General features: G+C 35.4%; 1 protein-coding gene across 1 annotated transcript in view; it reads right to left on the minus strand.

Annotated features, from left to right (window-relative positions):
• Nucleotides 1–13,403: 13,403 nt before the first annotated feature.
• The window catches only part of Prx5 (Peroxiredoxin 5), a 28,449-nt gene continuing 15,350 nt past the window's right edge, over nt 13,404–26,502 (minus strand). Inside the window, exons 3-4 of the mRNA XM_081758910.1 lie at nt 21,737–21,868; nt 13,404–14,777 (exon numbers count right to left, since the gene is read on the minus strand). Of these exons, the coding sequence (XP_081615036.1) occupies nt 14,580–14,777; nt 21,737–21,868 (330 nt within the window). The 3' untranslated portion in view covers nt 13,404–14,579. The remainder of the gene's footprint in view (nt 14,778–21,736; nt 21,869–26,502) is intronic.

The raw sequence follows: 26,502 nt of genomic DNA on the forward strand, positions 1-26,502 counted from the left end.
GTCACCCAGATTTCTGCTTTTGGGTTGACATTTAATATGTAGTGGAAATTACTCACGAGAATTACTATCGCAACTGTCTCACCAGTGTAAATCAATCACACTGAAGATGTCTGAAGGGAATGAAGAACACGTACGACAATGCGCGTATCTGTCTCCTCATGATTGCATTCTCCCATGTGAATGCCACTTCCTACATGGTATACATTCTCTCCTGTGGTTACATACATACATTTACTTTTCGACACGCACTTCCATCAGTTTCCCTGAAAGATATGAAATCGGCTCAGTCTTGTCATCAGAAGTGAAACAAAACATGACGATTCCGTGAAACCTTTGCGGAACCGCACACACAGTCGAATGCCGTGACCTCTTTTCTTCCTTGTAGTACCTTTGATGGAGAACGTACTATACTGATCCCAAATAACGTGAACTGTTTGTGACCTTCTCAACTGGTAGGCTCTACTATATTCGTGGGTTGAACACACTAAGAAACAGTGGTGTATTTAGGGGGGCTTCCGGGCTTAATCCCCCGAAATTTTACTTACTATAGTAAAGTATATGAAATATCTTGCTGAATTTTCACATTTTCAGGCAAAGGCCTCCCCCCCGAAAGTTAGCAAAGTCCTCCCCGAAACAAAATTGTAAATACGCCACTGCTAAGAAAGTATTCTTCAAATGAGCTTCCTTGCACACTGGTTCCAGGAAGTCCATGCATAAGAGCTCCACCATCATTCAGTCTTGGGAAGTAACATAACGCAAGTAACGCGTTACTTTTTAAGTAACGTTTCCTAGTAACGCGTTACATTTTTTCCAAGGTAACTGTAACGGTAAAGCGTTACAAATTTTTAAGTAACGTACCTAGTTTGCGTTTCTTTTTTCGCGTTACATTTCGGATGAGTAACTACAATATAGGTGTAATATATATATATATATATATATATATATATATATATATATCACATAGTAAAGAATATATATATTTTCGGAAACAAATGTTTCTTTCCTGTAAGTGAATTTCTCAGGATGAAACAATCGAGCATGAACCACGTATGTCAGTGACTGACAGTCACAAATACACAGAGAAACAGATAAGTTCGTAGCGCCACGTGCTGTTTTTTGAAGATGAGGGCAGCCTTAGGGAAATCACGTGTACTGATTGCAAGCACCTGGAAGATTTTGTCGTAGATTTTCACAGCTCCCAGTGTAGGGTAAGTTACTAGTAAAAATGTAACGCGTTACAAGTTACTTTACTTTCTCTTAAAATGTAACGCGTTACTTGCCCCCAAAAAGTAACTGTTACTTTACTTCGAAAGTAACGCGTTACTAAGCCGTTACTTTAAGGCCTGAAATTTTAAAAATGTGAAAAAAATTAGGACTTCAATTTTCAGCACTACTATTACTACCGCCATTATTGTTGTTGTTGTTATTATTATTATTATTATAACATTATTATTATTGAACGTTCTGAATCGGTTTATGTAAATGCAAGGACAAATTTTTACTTGATATATGAACATTTTCATATAATGTAACATTGATAAAATGCCATACTGCGTTACTCGTAGGGATGGACACGAGCGAGTTTTCTTTGAAACTCGATTCGACTAGAAAGAGACATCTTTGAGCTCGACTCGAAAAATTTCCTTCAACTCGACTCGAATTGTGGTCGATTTTCGAGTAGAGTCGAGCCAAATCCGGCGTGTAGTTTCGAGTACATTCTTCAAGTTTATTACATAGACAGTATAATTATTATCAATGACACTTCTACTACTACAACTTATTATTATTATTATTATTATTGTTGTTGTTAATTATAAAACACTGTATATAAAAATGAAAGATACGCGGTTTGTATTTGAATACTAAAAAAGTAGTTGATTGCCAACCTCGGTAGTCGTGAAGTCTAGGAGTAAAGGACATTGTTCACGAGCTTCTGAAATTGGGTTGAGGATCTAGGTTGAGTATTCGGGCTCGAGCCAAACACTGTTAAAAGTTATAGGGTACTGGCCAAATATCTTTAAAACTGCTCGGTTCGGGTTTAGAATTCTCAACGACTCAAGCAGCTCGACTCACAGCTCATTCACTATCTACCCGAACCGAGAAGTATTCCATATTACTGTTTAGCTTACATTTCTCATGGCTTTCGTTTTCTAGTGTAATCAGGACATGATTTCAAGACGAGTTAAAACGTACGAGCCATTTATCAAACTCGACGCGAAAAACTGAATCAGCTTACAACTCGACTCGAGGATATTACCTTTCACTTGACTCGAAACCCGACTCGAGTCGAGCCGAGTTTTAGCTTAACTCGTGCTCATCCCTATGCGTTAAAAACAATGGTTGCTTATTATTATTCTGCTAAACTAATTATGTAATAATAACAATGTTGTTAAGTAAAATTAAAAATACAGAATATAGAGAAACATTACACTACAACTAATAAAATGAGAACACATGAACTGGGAGTGAATCAAGACTTGCCAGTAACTCTAAAATCGATACATGCTTTTTAAAGCTAGTTTCAAACTCTATAATCAACGGGACTCTAGGATAAGCAAACTGATCTGAAAGAACTCCAATATTACATACCATCAGCAAACTATTTTCTAGTAATGAAGTAGTCTGCTCATCAGAACACAGTTTATTCATATTAACCCCTTACTGTAAATCGTTAATTATGGCACCCTAGTTGTGGATAAATATTTTCCGCCGGGGGCACTTCAGACACTTTACTTTTAAATTCTGTCCACCATCATCCTCAGCTCTTAAGAAAAAAGTATTCTTTCATATGTTCGAACGGTAAGATATTTTCGTTCTCCATCTTTATAAAAACAACACCAATCAAAGTAAAATAGACTACCGGTATCACTGCACTCCTAGTTCACTAACTGAATGTATTGATTTGGAGCTGTGAAAATCTACGACAAAATCTTCCAGGTGCTTGCAGTCAGTACACGTGATTTCCCTAAGGCTGTCCTCATCTTCAAAAAACAGCAAGTGGCACTACGAACTTATCTGTTTCTCTGTGTGTCTGTGACTGTCAGTCACTGACATACGTAGTTCATGCTCGATTGTTTCATTCTGAGAAATTCACTTACAGAAAAGTAACATTTGTTTCCGAAAAAAAATACATATATTGTAGTTACTCATCCGAAATGTAACGCGAAAAAAGTAACGCAAACTAGGTACGTTACTTAAAAATTTGTAACGCGTTACCGTTACAGTTACTTTAGAAAAAATGTAACGCGTTACTAGGAAACGTTACTTAAAAAGTAACGCGTTACTTGCGTTACGTTACTTCCCAAGACTGACAGCTCCAAATCAATACATTCAGTGAGTGAACTAGGAGTGCAATGATACCGGTAGTCTATTTTACTTTGATTGGTGTTGTTTTTATAAAGATGGAGAAAGAAAATATTTTACCGTTCGAACATTTGAAAGAATACTTTTTTCTCAAGAGCTCAGGATGATGGTGGACAGAATTTAAAAGTAAAGTGTCTGAAGTGCCCCGGCGGAAAATATTTATCAACTAGGGTGCCGTAATTAACGATATACAGTAAGGGGTTAATATGAATAAACTGTGTTCTGATGAGCAAGCCTACTTTATTACTAGAAAATAGTTTGCTGATAGTATGTAATATTGGAGTTCTTTCAGATCAGTTTGCTTATCCTAGAGTCCCATTGATTGAGTTTGAAACTAGCTTTAAAAAGCATGTATCGATTTTAGAATTACTGGCAAGTCTTGATTCACTCCCAGTTCATGTGTTCTCATTTTATTAGTTGTAGTGTAATGTTTCTCTATACTCTGTATTTTTAATTTTACATAAAACATTGTTATTATTATATAATTAGTTTAGTAGAATAATAATAAGCAACCATTTTTTCTAACGCATAGGGATGAGCACGAGTTAAGCTAAAACTCGACTCGACTCGAATTCAAGTCGAGTTTCGGCTCAAGTCAAAGGTAATATCTTCGAGTCGAGTTGTAAGCTGATTCAGTTTTTCGCGTCGAGTTTGATAAATGGCTCGTTCGTTTTAACTCGTCTTGAAATCATGTCCTGATTACACTAGAAAAAGAAAGCCATGAGAAATGTAAGCTAAACAGTAATATGGAATACTTTTAGTGTTGCTCACGAGAGGAGACGCTGCTCGCATCTCGTCTCGTCTCGATAGCGAGACCACAAGAGATGTTTTTATAACACGCTCAGCTCGGCTTGGCTCAACTGGGAAGATGGGTCGAGCCGGCTCACTTGGGGTGAACTATCGGCTCGAGCTGGCTTGGTAGGGATGAGCCATCTGCTCGGTTCGGCTCAACTGAGCCGAGTCGGTTGGGTGAGCTGTTGGTTCGGCTCACTTCTCGGTTCGGGTCGATAGTGAATGAGCTGTGAGCCGAGCTGCTCGACAATTCTAAACCCGGGCCGAGCAGTTTTGAAGATATTTGGTCAGTGCCCTATAACTTTTAACAGTGTTTGGCTCGAGCCCGAATACTCAACCTAGACCCTCAACCCAAGTTCAGAAGCTCGTGAGCAATGTCCTTGACTCCTAGACTTCACGACTACCGAGGTTGGCAATCAACTAGTTTTTTAGCATTCAAATACAAACCGCCTATCTTTCATTTTTATATGCAGTGTTGTTATAATAATACTAATGATATAAGTTGTAGTAGCAGTAGTGTCATTGATAATAAGTATACTGTCTATGTAATATACTTGAAGAATGTACTCGAAACTACACACCGGATTTGGCTCGATTGGACTCGAAATTCGACCCCAATTCGTGTCGAGTTGAAGGAAATTTTTCGAGTTGAGTTTTCGGGTCGAGCTCAAAGATGTCTGTTTCTAGTCGAATCGAGTTTCAAAGAAAACTCGCTCGAACTGGTTCGTGTCCATCCCTACGAATAACGCAGTACGGTATTTTATCAATGTTAATTATATTAAAATGTTCATATATCAAGTAAAAATTTGTCCTTGCATTTACATAAAGCGATTTAGAACGTGCAATAATAATAATAATAATAATAATAATAATAATAATAATAATAATAATAGCGGTAGGAATAGTAGTACGAGAAATTGAAGTCATAATTTTTTTCACATTTCTAAAGTTTTGGACCTAAAAGTAACGCGTTACTTTCGAAGTAAAGTAACAGTTACTTTTTAAAGGCAAGTAACGCATTACTAACGCGTTACATTTTAAGAGAAAGTAAAGTAACTTGTAACGCGTTACATTTTTACAAGTAACTTACCCAACACTGCCATCATTTAGAATGAAGTCGAAAGTATCTGTGCCATTAAACCGTCATCTTCAGTTACATTAAAAGTAGGAATTGTTTCCAAAAGACATGTCAGCAAATCTGACTTTTTACAAGTGTAGAGAACACCCTGAGTGGAAAGTGCTGGTGGATATGAACAAGGTTCATTGCGGAAAACGTATTCCAAGTTGCCCCCGTGAACTTCCAGTGAAATAAATACCTGTCCATATAGGTCGTTCTGTTGCTTATATTGCTCTAGTTTCCTTTTAGATGCAGGTTTCGCTGTAGTGCGTTTCGGTCATGGGAAAGTAGCAGATTATTTCTCCTAATAGGAGTCTTGAAGGACATCTGGAGGACATCATTTTTTATGGAGGACCTCTTTCTCAAACTTGAAGTACTGCTCTTGCCCTGTCCTACCCAACGCACGGATAGATTCTTTTGGTAAGGTACCGAGGCACACACGATTGTCTAAGGTTACCAGATCTGTAGTATGTTCTTCGAAGGAGTTCCCTGTGTTAATTATGGTTTCTACTAGGTCGGTTACATAAACGACTCTGATATGCAAGTCCATTCTTCGTGGTGATGCAGCTCTTCTTCATCGTTCCTGCTGCTTCCAGAGGTGAAATCATGTAGAATGCGACAAATTTCCGGTCCTGTCAGAATCCAATGTTCCAGCATTGTCGGGCTTTCTGTAATACCTATGATTCCATCTACTAGTTTAACTTCCTTATTCGCCTTTTCATGTGCTTGATCAATGGGAATTGAAGAAAACCGATGATTGCTTCTGGATACAACCCAATGTCCTCTACGAAACTCTTCCTCAGTTGATGGTGGCAGCAGGTACGTAGCCAAGGGGGAAGTCCGGACCCCCCCCCTTCGAGACCAGAAATGAAAAAAAAAAATTAAGGAAGGATAAAACGAAATGAAATGAGAAGAAGAAGAAACGGCGTTAAAAATTTAAAAAACTACAGAAAGCTTTTGGTTACTCTTTCTTATTAGGAGATTTGTATTACTTGCAATATATGGTGGCGAGGTGAGTGGGATATCCTGGAAGAGTCAGGGAATTTAAAATTTCCGGAAGTTACACAATTCTTAGACTTTCTGCTACTAGTCAGGGAGATTTCAAGTTTCTGAAAGCATAATGCCGATTGTGTAACAGAGTGGACATTTTTGATCCTAGTTGCCCCCTTTCAAGAATGGGCAAATCTCTTTTATTCATATTTAGACAAATTAATAATACTAAATACAAAGAAAAAACGCCATACCAAAACAGACTTCCTTGGATATTTCATTTGTATACTAAATATAAACAATATAAGGTAAGTATCTCCAAAGTTCCTTCAATAATTCCATTCATATTTCAGTACAAAGTAAATTTAATTAAAATATTACCTAATATTCACAAAAATATATGGAATTATTATAAAGATCAGTTGTCAGATGATTGCACATTCATATTCACCGACGGATCAAAACAACAAAATTCTCCAGTTGGTGCTGCGGTTCTCATTCCTAACTGCAAGATTGAAAAACAATATAAATTACCAAAAAGTACTTCAATATTTGAAGCAGAAGCGTTTGGAATTCGACAAGCTTTTTTTTATTAATCAACCACTTACAGATAAAGAATGCTTGTATATGTACTGGCGCCTTAAGTGTTATAACAGCTATAAATTATCCCAAATGGACTGCCTCTACATCATAGAACATAATGTTAATTAAATTTAGTTATTTTGCTCTAAAAAACAATAATTTTCAAATTCATTTATTTTATACAAAGGGACATATAGGCATAAAATTAATGAATCAGTGGATGAATTGTCAAGAAAAGCGACTACAACAGGAATTAGATACAACATAACACTCCCATTCCACAAGTGAAGCAGAGGTAATACGAGATGGGATGCGATTACGCTGAAGGAATGTAATAGCCATTCTGCGCATAAAGCCAGGTGTTAACATTACTTTTTATCCAGCCTTGTTACAATGAATGCAGAAAAATCAAAAAGAATATTTTGTAAATAATTCCCTGAAAAATCTTCAAACCAACATTTATTATTCAATTTCAATTTTATGTTGTTGGTAGAACTTCTACTCAATTTTTCTCACCATTGAGATAGTGGATTTGCCATTTCGTAAATGAACGTATAAATATCAATACAATAAATATATCACTAATATATTCAAGAATATCCCAAAAAGGAAACTGAATATCCTTTACACGCATTAGTTGTCAAGATCTGCTACGCCGTTACCAAACTTTGCAGGCTCAATACTGTCATTCCATCAAGGTGTCATTACGGAGGTAAGCCAATTAATTCCGTGAGTGTACATTAGTAGTAAAAATGAAAAATATTTTTTGTTTCACAATTTGGTTGGTCAAGACTCGAGAAGAAAGAAAAAAGGGCTTTTTTATAATAAAAAAATGAAAAGTGTTTCTGACTGCTTTTTTGTCTGGAAAATTTCGGGCTTTCTAAAATTTTTCAAATGTACAGAGAACAATACGTCCACCTTGGTTTTCCCATTATATCGTGCTAACATCCAATCACTGTATTCTAAAGAGAAAGTGCTGAAACAATTCAAGAATTAAGGCAAATCGGTCATTCGATATAAGAGTGCAAATCTGTGAAAACCTCAATTTTTTTTTTTCTAGCACTATTTTGTCATGGTGATTTCAAATTTGAATGATTATGACGCAACAAACTATCAGAACTTTTAGCAAAAGATTTAAAACAATGCCAATATTAAAGAAATCAATTGATATATATTTTTATGATGTGCTATATTAAAATGTTTCTAATATCGTCGCATCAGAACCAGAGGAACGTAACTCGAAAAATGCGGTTTTCGTGTTCTTCATGCTTGGACACAATTTTGAAAACTCCACTTGGTGTAAATGGAACGTAACGCCATCTGTTCTTGTTGATCATCTGTTGTAATGTAACTCAATTACCATCTTATAAAAAAAAAAAAAAAACATCTTTCTAAGAAAATAATATTTTTGCCCTCTCACCTGTAAACCGACGAAAATGGAGTTACGTTCCTCTGGTTCTCAAGCGACGATATGTAGTTTAATAAAGTATAGCAAACATTAATAAGCTGGGAATCAATACGAAAGAAAAAAATGTCTTTTGAAAATCATTTAAAGCAGAACATGTCCAAATGGTTCATGCAAAAGAGAACATGTCCACATTTAAATGTACTTTTTAAAGGAATATTTTCATTGTCGATTTAATTTACAAGCATGAATTGCCTTTTTGACAAAAATGCAGATATTTCAGTCACATGTCTCATAGGGTAAGTTTTTCGTTGTGAAACGCTGTATTTACTGGATATGTTCGCCTTTGCATGTCACCACCTCATATGTTAAAATGTGTATCTTCCACGAACTTGAAAAGATGTTTGGTAACCAAAACTACATTTGAGATGTGGTGGTTCCATAATATATCTGTATTAAAACTAAACTGACGAAAGCAACAAATGTATTAACCTTATGTAACAGTTTCAGGAATGTAACTGCAGAAAGCGAGCTTTTTTTCATTTCTGGTCATACAGGACTCGAAATAAACTCTAAAGTTACCTATAAAAGAATTGATGCTGTTAAAGACGTGATGGAAGCTCCACAACTTTAATTTTGCTCACACATGTTCCAACATTACGAAACAAAATCTCTTGAAACTTGCTTTAAATAGCCTTCTGAATCAAATTTTATAATTTACTTATACGAATCTAGTTATTCTTTTCCAAACCTTTCGGGTTATAAGTGGTTAGAGTCGCAGTAATTAAAACCTAATCGATTATATCACTCAGATGCCCGATACGCAAGCGTGCTTTTCTAGCCGTGAAGTATGGGAACTTGACGGGAACACAAGTATGGGAACAAAGCTGAAGCTTGGCAGCGTGCAGTTTGGTATGATGGTGCTGGGCCCAGTCAGTCTGCCAGCGCTGAAGACGACGGTCGACAACACAACAAAGATCAGAGCTGGGGAGTGATAACTGGTAGGCAGAACCTGTAAGAGAAGCTTTCTTGGAGGCATGGTCAGGAACATATCTGTCCGGGACAGCAACACGGCTAGGTGCTATAAATTTTGCTTACTATATAAAATACTAATTACTATCTTCATGCTACTAAATATTATTCTTCACAATACTTATAGCTTGCCCACTTGTATACTCCGACTCCTGCTCACAAAAACTCTTGACTCCTCCCAACGTCACGGACTATTCACAGTACTCTCACTCTTCACAGACTATTTACTATACCACATTATTCACAAATTATTCACTATTACACTAGGTACCCAACAACGATGTACATCACAGCCTGCAGCTCGTAAGAAATGGCAACTAAGATCTGGTGAACAAGCGGGTGCACAGTTGACACATCTGTAAGACTACATAAAGCATGCCGGAATCAGAGAACACGGAAGATTGCGTCGATAAATATACTGTACAGTCTGCAAGAAGCAACTAATTCAGTGTAGAGAAAGGATGGGGTTTGAACTAGCGCTATGATCACCCTCATGGAACGTACTCCCAGCGAAGTCCGCATGCTTCGAATCATCAGTGTAGGAAACTGTAGTTTCTGTACTGGTCCAAAAAAGAGAACAACTCCTGACGAAAATCTTCACTACTGGTAACAGACTTCTTAAACTGCGCTAGAGGGGAAAAAGAAAATGTCTGAAGTAAAAATTGAATTACATGCGAGTTCAAACCCCTGTTACTTATCCGGCAGCCATCTTGTCCGCCTCTACGCGGATCGAATGCGCATCAATAGTAGGGCAAATTGATGTTATACATCAATGGACTTATACATGAAATATAAGAACTGAGTTTGTAGTTCGCCTATTGTTTCGAGACTCATTGTTAAAGAAATCAGTGTAGTACCTACATGAAAAACATTTGAAATGAACAGTTACATAAATAATTTACCGTTACCTTCAATTACAGATGTAATTCAGCATTCACACGGCTTCCATCACTGGAATACTCGAAGGTGTCAGATTCATGCAAATTTTCCCCGTCATCCTACCAGACGTCATCGCAGTGTTTGGCCTCTAATTCGTGATTACTTCATTCAAACGCCATATACAATAATAGGTCAACAATCAATGTAACAGTCGGACTTTCAACAATGCATTGTAATGTAAGAAAAGATAAATTTGAATGAAGTACTACGTATTAAAGTTGTACTGACACTTAATGCACACTTGGAGAGAAAAAAAAAGAAGTGTGCATTAGATTCGCGTAAATACGGTATATACAGGGTAACTGGTAATTCGATGCATTCCTTGTAAGCGGACATTCTACAAGTGCCTTGGAACATTTTCAACTATATGAACCGGGGGTCACAAATCAGTAGTTTGAGTAATTTGCCCATGTGTGAATTCTTTGAAATTTGCCGGCTAACAAGAGGTACCACGAGAAAATGTTACTCGGACCCACTTCCACATATCGTAAAGCGATGTAATGTAAACACGCATACATATGTAGGTTATGTGGTAATGTACAGCTCGTAACTCTGAAGTACGGTGTAGAAGTTCAAAATCCATTACTGCACCTCAGAAAGTAGAGTGGCAACATCGCAGAAGTATTTGCCCCAGGAAATGTCTACATGGTTGGGAAGAGGTGGAATGAAGATTGTGTTATCAAGAGAAAACGCGAACTATGACGTATTTCATACCTAGGGTCGTGCATCTGTCTGGGCAACATTCGAGCACTGAGCGGGTGCGTTGTTTTCCAGGAGGCGAACATCTTGTCAGCTGCCACGCTTTAGGATTTCACAGAATCCCGCAATTCACGCAGCAGTGAAGCATAGTACCAGTATATCCTGGTAGCTGTGGTACTCTTTACCTGGAAAGCAAATAGTAATACCCCATGCTGGTTACAAATAAACGATATCACTTGGGTCGCTCACAGTTGAATACGGACTTCGTTTGGTGGTGGTACGTCGGCACGTTGTCATTGGTTTACCAGGCGAATGCCGGGATATTACTTTCTAGAAGGCTACGGCCAGTTCCTTCCCAAATCCTAGACCCACTTAAAAGACAGATGATCCCGGAGTTGGAAGTCTAAACCCTTCCTCGAGTCATTCTCTTGCATAAATACATGCATAAAAAAAAACTGGTTAGACCGATGACAGCGTGCCGACGTACCACCACCAAAGGAAGTCTGTGTTCAAATCTGAGCGACCAAAGTGATGATCACGTTTGAAATTAACATGGGGTATTACTATTTGCTTTCCAGGTAAAGAGTACTACGGTCACCAGAATATACAAGGTGATTTTTTAAAACTCACGGATTTCATTTGGGTCTAGAATTTCTAACAGAAGTCCGATTTTAATGCGGTTTGTGGCAAATGATCAAGGAAGGATGGGAGATTTGTGGGACCATGTTTACTGGTTTAAGTTCATCCGGGATAATATCGGCCACACCTCAAGAAAAACTGCAAATATTCGCCAGTGTATCCTTCAACTGGAATCAAGTATGGTGCGATGTGATGATTTGAGTTTTCTTCGTACATGGAAACTTCGCCAAGTCCAATAAGAATAAGAAATAGGAAACTGGGCCGTTGTATTGGGAATTGCGCTGTACAATTTTGTGCTACTGTATGAGTATAATCAGGACAGAGTGAGAATAGTGTACTTTTTGGAGCAACATGAGTTTGTCGTTAAAAGTGTTTGGTAAACGGAATCTGTTGTTGCTTCGCGAAGACAATTTAGAAACAAATTTGCCTCACGTTTTGCCCCAGATAGTAGCATAATATACCTATGGTCGCTAGTGAATAAATTGCAACAGGATCGTTTCTGAGTGAGACAAAAAAGCATCGGACCCTGTAGGCAGTTCGTGGAAAAAGTCATTTATCGACTCCTTAGGTCTCCCAAGAAATCTCTCCCTTGTTTGTCGCAAGAAATCGGCTGTAGCTATTCAACATGGGATTTTTGGGCGTTACCGCTAATACTTAATTTGTATTCTCACTATCAATTAATTTGTATTCTGCAATTTCGCTTCAAAAATCCAGAACCTCATTCCAATTGCAAGGTACACTGGCGAATATTTGCTGTTTTTCTTGAGGCGTGGCCGATATTATCCCGGATGAATATAAACCAGTCAACATACACCCATAAATCTCCCATCCTTACTTGATCATTTGCCACAAACCGCATGAAAATCGGACCTCAGAAATTCTACTCGTAGACCTAAATGAAATCCGTGAGTTTTAAAAGAATCACTCTGTACTATGCTTCACTGCTGCGTGAATTGCGGGATTCTGTGAAATCCCAAAGCGTGGCAGCTGACACAAGGTGTTCGCCTCCTGGAAAACAACGCACCCGCTCACTGCTCGAATGTTGACAAATGCACGACCCTGGGTATGAAATCCGTCATAGTTCTCGTTTTCTCTTGATAACACACTATCTTCATTCCACCTCTTCCCAACCATGCAGACATTTCCTGGGGCAAATACTTCTGCGATGTTGTCACGTTACTTTGAGGTGCAATAATGAATTTTCAATTTCTACACCTTACTTCACGTTTGGACCTATAACACAGCAACGATGCACTTATGAGCTGTACATTACAACATGACCTACATAGATATGCAGGACTACACACGTAAAATTTCATCGCTTTACGATATGTGAAAGTGGGTCCGAGTAACATTTTCTCGTGTACCTCTCGCTAGCTGACAAATTTCAAAGAAATCATACATGTGGAAATTACACAGAAACTATTGATTTGCGACCCCTGGTTCATATAGTTGAAAATGTTCCAAAGTACTTGCAGAATATCCCCGGCAAGGAATGCATCGAATTACCAGTCACCCTGTATAGTTTTAGTTTACGTTTATAATCAAGAATGTCCATACGCTAGCTGCATGGTAAGTGTTGATGCTAAAACTACCATCTTGTGTTAGAAATAAAACTATTTTTGTTACAATAATTCATAAACAGGTTCTGAATTTGATTGCATTCACTTATAATTGTTGAAGAAATTCAATGTATACAATCTGGATAGGAAATTATGAATTGTTTTATTGTAACCGGAGATAAGCATTGTGCAAATTTAAAGAAACCAGATCAGTAGAACTGAGTGAAATATCGGTTGCCGAATTTTATAAATATAAGTTGAACAAATATATGCAATAAATATATACAATTCAAAATACAGAATAATTTTTATTGCTATTATGAACAACTAAACTCGATATTTACAGGAATGTAATTTCGAAGCAACAAGCTTTTCTTTGAAACAAATTGAAAGTTAACAATATACGTAAAAGAGTAAGTCAAAAATTAACGAAGTAATGCGCATATATTATCCAGAATACAATTTTAATGAACTTAAAGTTAAAATCTGACTTAGATTTTCTTCAATACTAAGCAAAGCACGCTTAAACTAATTAACTTGCGAAAATAGTACACAATTTCCTTCAATAAACGTAACTAACCGTACACATTACGTTCTTAGAACGATTTGACAACGGAAAAAAAGAAGCAACTTCCTCACTTTTTTAATTCACAGATCTGACTAGTTTCGATTTACATACCAAGCTTGATTTTAAAATTAGGTGATGTCCACAAAATCTCTTATTTTAAACATGGATAGGTTGAGTAATAGCTTTTTTTCTTCCTTTAAATATGGTATTATGTAACAGTCCTAAGAGAATATTGTAAAGACCACTGAATATGGTCGTTATTGTCTTGTAAGTACTGTAAATTATAATTAATTCCACAAACTGTATCAAGCACAGCTTCGAGTATTATAAGAGCTATTTCAATCTTTGGCCAAATGAGTCCCTCATAATGTTGCATATTAGACCTAGAACTTCAACACAGTTTACTATATTTAGCCACAATGAATGTCAAACACTATACTCTCAAGAACAAACTAAAGTGCTATATAATTTTGACGAACAAAAGTTAACTCATTTCAACTCGTTAAATGTACGTATATTCAAAAATTATTTCAAAAATATTACCTGAATTTTTTCAAGTATGTAATTTACTGTAAACACCACTCATACATTACTGAATGCCTAAAAGGAATTATGTCAGTTACTGTTGTAGAATAAACATTATTGTCAAAATTATTTTATATGATAGTGAGCAATGAAGATATTCCTAGCATTATCCATGTAATCAAGAAAAATTCGATCAATGCATAACCATGATGAAAAATACCAACTAGATTTGTGCCAAAAATTATTCACGTTCTATTATTGTTACTGCTATGAAATCAGCCTGTCTATTGCTTTGCACCACCACACAATGTAACTAAAACAAGATAAAGCATAGAAATGCCGCAGAATATTCCACATATAGACCATCTATACGTTTAATTTAAGGTTATCGGCCAATGAGCATGTTAGTCCTGTTCCATCTGGCTCTACATTCAAGCTCTTCACGACTCCATCCTCAACCAACATCGAGTATCGCTTCGAACGTATTCCTCCTAGTGGTGGCAAATTCACGGCTAATCCAGCAGCTTTGGTGTATGAACCATCTGGATCAGCCAGCAAGCGAACCTTAAAAAGAAAACCATTTTCAATTATCCAAACGAAGTTTCTAACAGCAAACGCTTGAGCAGTTTAAATACCACAGATTGCTTTATATTTTATTCCAATCTTATTTGCGATATTATCTAGTATTATCTATTTGAAAACAAGGGGAACAAGCATTCCAAAATTATGCTTAGAAACATTATTTACTTCTCATATAACGAACGTTTACTTCCTTATTTGTTACATATTATTGAATTTAATGTTTAATTAAATATTAGACTGGATAACACCATGAACACACAACCACAACTAAAACTTATTATACTAGTCCATTGGATGTAATCAGAGTGGATTGATTTAAATCAGTCTGATTTAAATCACGATATAAATCAAGATTTAAATCACTTGATTTTTTAAATAAAAATAGTTGATTTAAATCGAATTTCAAAATAAATTAATTTAAAGTGAAAATAAGTAAAATCCCGTTTCTGTTCTGTTATTTCGATATGGAAGTTAATAATCATAATACAATGAGACTCAAATGAACGGTATAGTATGAAAACAAGTGTTATACAGCGGATGATTAGGGAAAATCCCGTTTTGAACAGTTAACGGAGCAATCCTGCTTTCTTTTTTTCGTAACATTGGGTTTAGGTTTTAAAATCGTTAATTATTCCAACGGGGAAATCACCATTGACATTTAAGACGAAAATTCTTTTTTGTGCGTGTCTGTCCGTTCCCAGGTAATAGGGCGTATTTGGAGGGGTCCAATCCCCTCCATTTTTTTTTTTTTAATTTCGTAACTTTAGGCGAAATGTATATATTCCATACCGCAAGATAGTTCTGAGATTTTAAAAATAGACCTCTGCCAAATATCAGTTACTTTTGTGAAAAAAAAAAAAAAAACTCATTTTGATAAACGTTGCTGTACTTTTTCCTTAATGCTTAACTTTTTAAATATTTTGTATCTTTTTTTTTATATATATATATTTTTAAAATTATATCACCTATTTTTAGGTGATTGGGTAGAATCTTCATTATTCGATTAAAAAAGTACCAATAAGGCTTTTTACTTCGTTTTCTTCACGACTGGAGGCATTTTAGAACACGTTACATATGCTTTCACGCCTTTCTGCGTTGAGGCATAGTGTGTGATGTCATAACTTGAAAAATATATTTTTTGTTATGCTATTATTTTTTGATGGGTTACATTTTGCATTCAGAAGACTGAAATTTTGCACACTCGTTCAGTGCATCCCTTAATAATTTTCAGATGTTTTCAAATCTCTGTGTAGAAACAGCGGGCTCCAGAGAGGCAAAAATGTTTTTAAAAAGTATTTTTAACAAAATAGCTTTTTTCGTGATTTTCCCACCTCAGATGGAGACATATGAATGGTACCGTTTGAAAGGCTGTTCTATTCTGAAGAAAATGATGTACGTACTATGCTCCTAGGATAAATAGGGATGTCTTAGGGAACTGTTGCATGAGATCTTGTTTTATCCGGGAATCTGGGGTATTTGGGGAATATTGTTTTTCGCGGGCTTACTTTTGCACCTACAAGATTGAAATTTTGCACATTTACTCAGTGCACCCCTCAGTAGTTTTAAATTTGTTTCAGATCTCTCCCTTAAAACAGGGGGAGGGGTCCAGAAGTAAAAATTAATATATATATATATATATTTATTTATTTATTTATTTAACAGAAAATTCCTTTTTTCGTGATTTACCTGCCCCAGATACATGATGGAGACATTTGAAGGGTACCGTTTGAAAATTTGTTTTATTCTGAAGAGAATAATGTACAAATCATAATCCTAGGATAAATAGGTAATCCTAGGATAAATAGGGATGTCTGAGGAATTTTTTATATTACATCCGGGTCATCTGGGGCATTGTGGGAATGTTCTTAGCTCATTGTTAAATAGTTTCCTCACCCTTACTACTCAAGATAGAAGCTTGAAATTTTGTACACCCCTTAGTATTTCCCAGTTGATTTTGAGATCTTGCGTTAACACAGGGGAATCAGAGGGGATCAAAATTTAAAAAATAAATAAATAAATAAATAAATAAATAAAAGTTTAAAAAATGCCGATTACTCTCAAAATTTCGTGCTTCAGAGACATGGTAGGGAAATGTGAATGTTATCGTTTCAAAAGCTGTTATATTCTGAAGAGAGAGATGTATGTACCATGATCCTAGGATAAATAGAGATGATGCTGTGGCAGCTTGACTGAAAGTCTATAATTTACCTTTAAAAACAGCCATAATTTAAAAGGGTTAAGAAACATTGTTTGGGACTGATATAGGTTAACGATTGGGGATAATTCAAAATTCAACCCCAATACTTTCACTTAAATGGCATAATTAGCATTTAATACTATTTCCTAATGCATTTTCTTCAGTCGGCGACGAAGGAGAAAGATATACGAGGAGAAAGATTTGATTTAAATCAAAAAAATCGATAAAAAAAAAATCATGATTTTTTTCCACCCTGGATGTAATATAGTTTAATGAGAGTTATGTTACAATATCGGTATAGTCGCCTGTAGGATACTTAAAATTAATGGCTCATGGCCTCGTTTGCACGTCCCTTGCGGCCACCCACATACATGGGTTTACTTTTATAAATGTTTCAGTGTATTTCTTGTATCAATGATATCCTATAAATATAACTGTCTTATACGAATTCCGCAGAACTCTGAGCAAGAATAAGGTAAATTTTGGCTGCTCCATTCGTTATTCGCTAGCAGAGAACGGCTGGCAAGACAGAAATCCTAATTTTACACACGCAATTTAGTGATAATCACGCAAGATTTGCTACACTGTGACCATCAAATTCAGTCAACGTGTTCCTTACATCGAAACAAGAGGAAAGTTTTTTTGTACTTTGTTGAGATACGTTCACACATTTCTTGTTTCGATGCAAAAAACACATTGAGTTTGTTAGTGGTCGGAGTGTAACCAATTTGGTGTCATCACTAAATTGCGAAAGTGCAAAATAAACTTCTTTCTCTTGTTTTCATGTAATGAACATGTGTGCGAAATCTGTCGGTTTGCTTTCGGAACATACTTCATATTAAGTATGTATATACTAAATGACGCCCACGGAACAGAGAGTTATTTTTATTCGAAAGGTCGGTCAAAATGAAGCGAAAAGGCTATATAATGGTATACCCTTCGAAGCCTCCTTCAACAGCTATGAAGAACCAAAAATTTCACTATATGGCAGAATCGTACATATTAAGGTAACTTTAAACCATTAGCATTGCTTTATGAATCTATCATACAGATTGTTGCCACATGGCACTTATAGCCAGCAGACGCACAATGCATGGAGATTATGAGCAGCATATTGAGGATATATTAAGATTATTTTGGACACGTTGATTGGCTAATCACCTGTTTCAGCGTGATTCATTGGCAATTCCTTTACCAATTGCAGACTGGGTTGTCATCACTCGTACAACTGTTATTTAATCTAGTAGAAGTTAATACGAACCCCATCTGTTAGCATCCGTACAAGTTAGACAGCTTACGAACAGACTGATACACAACCAAGAATAAAGTGTTACTAATTTATTTCACGTTATCTGGAAAATTTAAAAATTTTGATTTTTCATCATCTTAACGTCTTGAAAGCATTATCAACTATATAACCGGTAATCACAGTAAACTCAATTTGTAAATACTTGTACCAGTGATAACTGTCATGTTAAGTTTAATTTGTATGTTAGATGCAGTTGAAGAAAAACAGCACATAATTTCTACAGTAAGTATTACAAGGAGAGTACTTTCTGTGAAACTTAAAAATGCCAATTCTCAAAAATATTTCGTTCAGTAATAGTTTTTCATTCATGTAAACTGATTTTCAAATTATATTTTCTTTTGCAACATTTAGCAACTTTTCCATCTGTAATATACCGTTATCATGAGGTTGAATATTGTGCATTCTACATACGGGAAATAATAGCACAGGTTCTAATGGACATATAGACTGGTAACCCTCAACCTGTGATCTCAGGGATGCCTCAGGGCCTCTGCTATTTGTCCTGTTTATAGATTATCTCTACACGCGCTTATCAGCACAACCTAGTGGCCTTCTGCTTTTTGTTGACGATTGTAAGTTATACAGAGAAATATTGTGTCTCCATGACACAATTGCTCTACAGGATGACATAAATTACCTTATAGGCTGGTGTGAAAAGTGGTACTTGAAACTCAACAATAAGAAATGTGACAGTATTACTATTACTTTGAAAATGTCTCCTGTTCCCTCCACATACCATGTCAATGATTCTCCTATCACATATTCTGCTAGTCATAATGATCTTTGTGTCATCTTTGATTCAAAACTCACATTCTCTGACCACGTCTCCTCAATACTTAAGAATTCAATGCGCATGTTGGGACTTCTTTATCGATTCACTGAACTACGCACTGTTTCGTCATTAGCAACTTTTTATAAAACTAATAGAGCCCAAGATCGAATACTGCTCTCCCATATGGGCCATGGCAGCACCTACACATGTCTCCAGACTTGATTCTATTCTCAATTTCTTTATTGCTCTAGTCCGTTTCCGTGTTCCTGCACTTCGAATATTATCTAAGGGACTCTTGCGACATCTGAATATCCAGACTCCGGAAGTACGTATAATTATCTCTGACCTGAAATATCTTCATAAAATAGTGAATGGAGACTTAAGATCGGAAATATTACTTCAGGAACTATCCTTACGTGTCCCTTCCCGCATCACCCGAAATATCCACCTATTCCATCTTGCCCGTCCTACGTTGGTAATTATGCAGAGGTCTCTTTTCTACAGAATACCAAACTGTTATAATCAAGTTACAACTGATGTGGACATTTTTTCGAGCTACCCGGTGTTTGATAGAGCATTTAAACAAGTTTTGACGGAATAACATTACTTTTACACTCTTTTTGACAGTCCTATGTTGTTGTTATTGTTGTCTTGTTTTTTCTTTCTTTTGGTAACTTTTGGTTACGCTATATCTGACAGTAAGTAAATATATATATATATATATATATTATGTGTGTGTGTGTGTGTTTTTTTTTTTCAGTATCTGACAATAATCCATAAAGGCTAAGGAAGATTGTGATGATAATGAGATGATGGAATTATGAAAGTGGAAAAAAAAAGGAGGGAACCTTTCAGTTGGCATAAGCCGGGATTGAACCAGGGATTCCACGGATCATGAAAATGAAACTTACATAGTAGGAGTGAGGTGATAAAATGATGATTAGGAACAAATGTAGCTTTTATGAAAAAGCTGAAAGATTATAACTTCATCATATATATTTATTCGCACACGCACTTAAGATAATACTAATGTTAAAGAAGCAGGTGTTGGATATAGTAAGAACCATTGAAGACGAGAAACTACTATAAAGATGTCTCGAAACTAAACATGATACATCCGAAGAACTTATGTTTTGCTTATGTAACAAGTCGATTTTCGCCCATTAAGCAATTTCCGTAACTGTCGGCGTAATTTGAACACAGTTCAACCAATAAACTCAATTGGTGAATTTCCCTTATCAAGATCGTGTATAACTATGAAATATATAAGTATTATAGCAAATATCCTGCTCGACAGCTTTTAGTTGGATGATATATAGTCAGCACCCTATTCTCATCACAGTTATTTCTACTAAATTTCTAGACTGCAGCACTAAGTTTTAGGTTTAATTACACTAGATCTCTAAATTGTCTCACGGTGCTGGGCTAATGCTAAGAAATTCGTGGTTTATACTGGATAATGAAGCTAGAATTGCGCTCACTTAAAATAAGTTAGAAAAGAGCATAATGTAATATGCGAAAAAAGGATAAAAAATAAACAAGAAAATTATACGAGAAGGACATTTCTTCGCTATTTCTCGACGCAGTCACCATGAATCTCCACACTTTTCTGTTAGTACTGTTGTAAAAGTAATAACCTGCTTTTCGATTTTCAAACATGAACGCAACTGATTAATAAAATCTCGCCCAATGACATCAGTAAGACCAGTCTCTATTACATGAATTATCTTCTCATAATACCTTTGAGAGTATTATACAACACAAATGCTCCACTATTCGCCAAGGAAAAACTGCAACTGACTTTTCTAATAAAAGTCTCAGCAATATCCGTATGGATAATGTACTAGTTAAATTTGCTAGAATTAAAATGAGCAGTAGTTTCCGAGGTATTGATAGAAAGTTCCAATAGAAGATGAAAGACGAAACTGATTTTATTCCCTGAGGCTATTCGAAATTTGGTTGTATTCAAAATTGAGTACATCATGCCCTAGGACAGTCCATAAAAGAAAAACTATCAATTTCTGAGCTTGTGCCCTTGAAACTCTTGGGAGTTTACAGTATATCTTGCAATACATCTAGTAATTTAGTTAAATTATGGTTATATATATATATATATATATATATATATATAATATGCGTAACACATGTAAAGATCTCACATTAACACTAAGTCTGAAGTTAACAATAATGGTTTGTTGAAAATACAAATTCGAAAATTCCCGATCTTCCAGAAGGCCTGCCCTCTAAACTTGTTCTATCTTTTACACATTAAAGCTACTACTTATATGTGAGAGCGTATTACTCTTTTTGGGGTGTGATCAGGGAAATCTGACTTGTACACGTTATGCACTAAATTGATTACGGGTTAACTGAACCAACTATTACGAAGAAGTCATGAGCTATGATTAAACCTAACAATAAAGTTTAGTTTCATTTAAATATTATCATTTCTTTTTCTCTTTTTTTTTTCCTCCTCCTTTAAAATATATTTTCACTAGGAACTCTTATGCCAGACGTTGATTCTGAACGAATGTTTGGAGACAACAGAACGATGACTAACTTCTCGTGTTGAATAAAATAGACGAAACTATTTATCGTAAGTTATTCAATCGCGAGAAATAAAATTTACAGACAATATTTAAGAACACGTATCGATTACTTACTTTTCCAGCTGCATTATGAGCATTTCCCCAGGCTTCCATAACAAACGGATCATTTACAGAAACACACACAATTTCATCGATTCCCTGCTTCTTGAAATCATCGGCCTTGGATATATAGCCAGGGAGGTGAGTCTGAAAAAAAAAAAAAAAAAAAAAAAAAAAAAAAAAAAAAAAAAATCCAGATAATATGTATTCTTAGAATCCTTATAATTTCTATACTTCATACAATCCTGATATCTTTCTCAGAGGGAACGTCACTTTTGAGTAGTAAATAGAATGGATAATTACATGTTAATTAAGATCTTCATTACCTTACAACTTATTCAAGATACTGCAAAAATTTCTAAGGAATTCAACATTTGCTAGAAAAATACACGGTAAATTGATCAGGAAAATAATAAGTATTTTCCTACACCTTTATACATTAAATTATCTTGCTATTATAATCTAGAATACCAATCACTTTATTAATAACATTCTTACACACACACACACACATATATATATATATACTGGAAAAGTCTTAAGTACAGTATGAAAAATTACAGAGTATACTCAAACCAACTGAAGTTAGTGATTATTAGTGGTGTTACATAGATTAATAATATAATTTTAACTTTATCCAGTGAGTCCTGATTAAGTTCAGGCTCTGTAATCCTAATAGAGAAGGATTCGTAAGTTGAATTTTCCATTTGTGAGGATGTCTTACGGACCAACTGCACCTTAGTTGTTAAGTGTTTGTAGGTCGAGAAATGTTTATAATCCTGATACAGCAAAATTTTGGTTGTTATAAGTCTCTCAGATGTTCTTTAGTCTTATTAGTGCTTTTTTGTTTTTAATTTTATTCATTCATTCCGATATAGTTTCTTTACACTGGTAATTACTAAATGCGTTTCTGAAGAGCTAAGATGATCTATCTCCAAGCATTTCATTCATAAGGTACATTACTACATAAGACGTCCTCACAAATCGAAAACTTATGAATCCCACTTTATTAAGATTGGAGAGCCAGAATAATCTTGATGAATGTTAATTGGATAAAAGTTGAAATTATAATATATTAAGATAACCACGAAAAATTACTAACTAGTTGGTTTAAGTATACTTTAATCTGATACTGTACTTAGACTTTCTCAGCATCCGGCATTTTTCATACGTGTAAGAATTATATTAATGCAGTGACTGGCTACTCTGAATTATAATGGCGAGATGATTTTGTATATACGTTTCCGGAAAATACCTTTATTTCCTTGATCAGTTTCTCAGTGCACTTTTCTAATGGGTGTTGAATTCCTGAAAATTTTTCCGTATCTAAGAAGTTGTTAGGTTTAACATTGGTAATGAAGATATTAAAGTATAATTTAATTATTTATTCAATATCTCACTCAAAAGGTGACGTCCGCTCTGATAAATGCAAAGATATGTTTACTTTTTTTTTTTATTATACATAATTGTATATTACACTAAATATGGGAACTAATTTATTATATTCCAGACATTTCAGTAACGAAGTCCGTCGAAATTACTTATGTAAAGTTTTTATGGGAGTTTCTGGAAAAAGAAGAAACTCATACTATCATATTCATGCAAAATATATACAAGTGCTTCAAGAATATGCTTAATGATAAGAGTTTTCGCAGTTCCTAGAAAAGAGGTACGGAACAAAACAATTCTCAGGAAATCAGATTATTTTAGCAAATATATATATCACTTAATTCAAATTAAGTTTAACTGGGTCATATATTAAGCAGTAAGATTCAGGAAACATTACAGCAACTTTTCTCATTCTTCTGGGTCAATTGGTTAAACTTGTTACAACTACGGAGTATACATTGAAATGCGAACAAGCCAAAAATACAAAAAGAAGAATATAGAAATTCTTCGTGCAAATAACTATAAATGAGATCGATGATTTTTCAAAGGTATTTAAATATGACCCTGATGGGAACAACCGAAAAATATAAAAACTTAGATGGGTTGTAAATTACAACAAAATACGTTCTGATAACGTGATTATGTTCATTGTTGGAGTATTACACGACATTCGCAAGAGATAAATCTTTCCTTACATACGTTCTTCCATTTAATAAATTCAAAAGTTAATCGTCACACACATACATCCACACCCATACACAAAAGCATCACTAACACTTGTAAGTCGAATTCATTACTTTAAAACAAAACTTATTACTTTAGTGGGAAAGAATACGATGATCCAGTACTAGAACGATTACTGCTAGTATGAGTCGTCCCTGATTCAATATCAGGTCATTGAGCTTGTGGCGGACAACATTGTGTTCATGAGTTTCCCACTGGGAAAGGAACATACCTTTCTTTCATAATTATATTTACCAGTTTCCTTTAGTTTACAGTGTATAAGCGTAATAATATGACGAATAGAAGTAAAAAAGTGTGAGCACTACACTCATAACATTAAGATAGGGCGAATTTTAGTCTTACGGCGAACAGGCTGCCGTAGCACTGGACCCAAGCTGTCTAGAAAAGAATCTGAAACATATTATCGCATTTTCGTATTAAATTTCATACTTAAAAACAGATAGTGCCACATAACCTTGCCCCCACAAACACACATTTATCTGCTACAATTTTGTTCTGTGCATATGAAAACGTACAGAAGTAAAAAAGTAATCAAAAGTTCTGAGTTTAATTTATGTTTGACACGTGTAACTCAAGATCTTACTGCTTCATTTCAGAATGTAATTAATTATATATGGAAGTACACATAAGGCGACTTTTGGATATAACGACACTTTCCTGAAGTGGGAGAACACTATTCTTTGAAAAAGTGAAAACTTTTAATGCGAAAACTTCGCCAAGTATTGTTTATATTAATGAGAGACATTTCAAAGAGCACTTAGTTAAGAAGAAATTTAATGAAAAATCGGAATGTAGTATTAGACACTGAACCGCACACCGTATATATATATCAATTCCTCATTAAAAACACGTTTGTGAAAAGAAATGCCATTAATGTGCAAGGAGACTTACTCTGCAGGCAGAGGCTAATGAACAGAATTCCTCAACTATAAATGTCAGAGGCCAGGCAGCCACATAGAGTAATTCTAGAGAGAGTAATTCTATCCATGACAATGAATGAAAGTTTATCATGAGACATAAGGAGTATACCCTTATTATAAAAGCAAGCCGCCTCTCAGTCTTTCTGTCAAGCTTCTAACAGTTCACAGTCAGGCTAATAGTTGTTGTTACCTGACGCCAAAGAATGTTGCTAACGTGCAGGCAATTCGTAGACTAGCTGAAGGCATGAGAATGAATAACTAATTTATATATTATATTATATACATTCGTATATATAATACCAGTCAAAAGTTTAATACCATTCGGATGGAGCTGTGAAGTCTCGGAAGCTTCGTATGATTAATTGTTGTTCATTGGACTGGGTAACAACTAGCATTACGCTTCCACTGAGTGACAATATTAACACCCAAGTACGTACACAGGCCGTCGTAAACACATTCAAAATACAGCTACTTTTGGCTTTTTAAACGTTAACATAACACAATAAAAGACTACAGAACATTTACAACTTGGTCACCTTTCAAATTTGTGTCATAGCATGGTCTCTCTATGTGCGTATCTTTCAAATAAGAGCAAAATACTGTTATCTTCAAACCACTTGTTTGCATTATGTAATTTATATTACAGATGCCAGTTTTTGGAGTCCATTTCAAGAAATGTAATTACGCGTGTAATTTGCAGTATCTCTCAGATCGCAATCCAACTGTCGTCAAATTTTATGCTTTGGACAGGCACCTGTAACACGGCTGCTTAGTTACTGCGCCAAATAGAAGATCCACAGTAGAGGTTCTCTCAAATTTGAGGTGGTCTTGAACTTTTGACCGGTACTGTACATTATATACCCCACGATTTTTTTAAAAACTTTCTTTTTTATACATGGAGCGTGCTTTTAAAGAAAGCACCGTTTCAAAAATAAACCATTTGCAATTCTTTACAATTCGTAGTCACATCCTTCACTCACTTAACAGCCAGATGAGCTATGAGGACAGTCACAGTGTTTTTGTTGAGAGTATCTGAAAATATTTAGACTCTCGAACGACCCACCGGAATTAGTTTCTTGTGTGCAAGAAACGTTACAGCAGCATCAATCATCAACTGTATAAGGTGTATGAGGGAAACATGATAAGTGTGAGGATAATGAGGAACTGAGTGAGTGTTCCATGAAGGTCGTGCTAATGCGTATGATGAATGGCGGAAGAGCCAACAAACCATCTGATCACGTATGACCTGGAGCGTGCGGACGAAAAAATTCGTGAGGACAACCGATTCACAGCAACGTTACTTTCTTTCAATCTTCCAAATATTCACGGACACTCCATTACAAAATTTTGGTAGATACTTAGGATTTCGAAAATTGTGTTCACGAAGGGTGCAAAAAATCTTAAGTGTTGAATACATGGATAGGCAGCATCCGTCTATGACGAAGGGGTACAAAAAAAAAAAAATAGTTTCCCGTTAGTACAAATGTGTCAACACGAACGGAAAACATATGGAGCAATGTTTTGGTATGCAGCATCCTGTGGAAATAGAATATTGTACAAATAATGTTCTGCTTATTTATTTTTTTAACAATATCGATACTTGCTTTAAAGAGGGAACTTTCATATATTCTGATCTAGTTCGTATTAAAGTGACAAATAAAAATATTTGAAATTATGAAACTCACAATTACAAATAAAAGTTACAACATATCTTGGTACTGTATACAA

The sequence above is a fragment of the Thermobia domestica genome, chromosome 5 (genome assembly GCF_964235325.1).
Source record: "Thermobia domestica chromosome 5, izTheDome1.hap1.1, whole genome shotgun sequence".
Taxonomy (NCBI): domain Eukaryota; kingdom Metazoa; phylum Arthropoda; class Insecta; order Zygentoma; family Lepismatidae; genus Thermobia; species Thermobia domestica.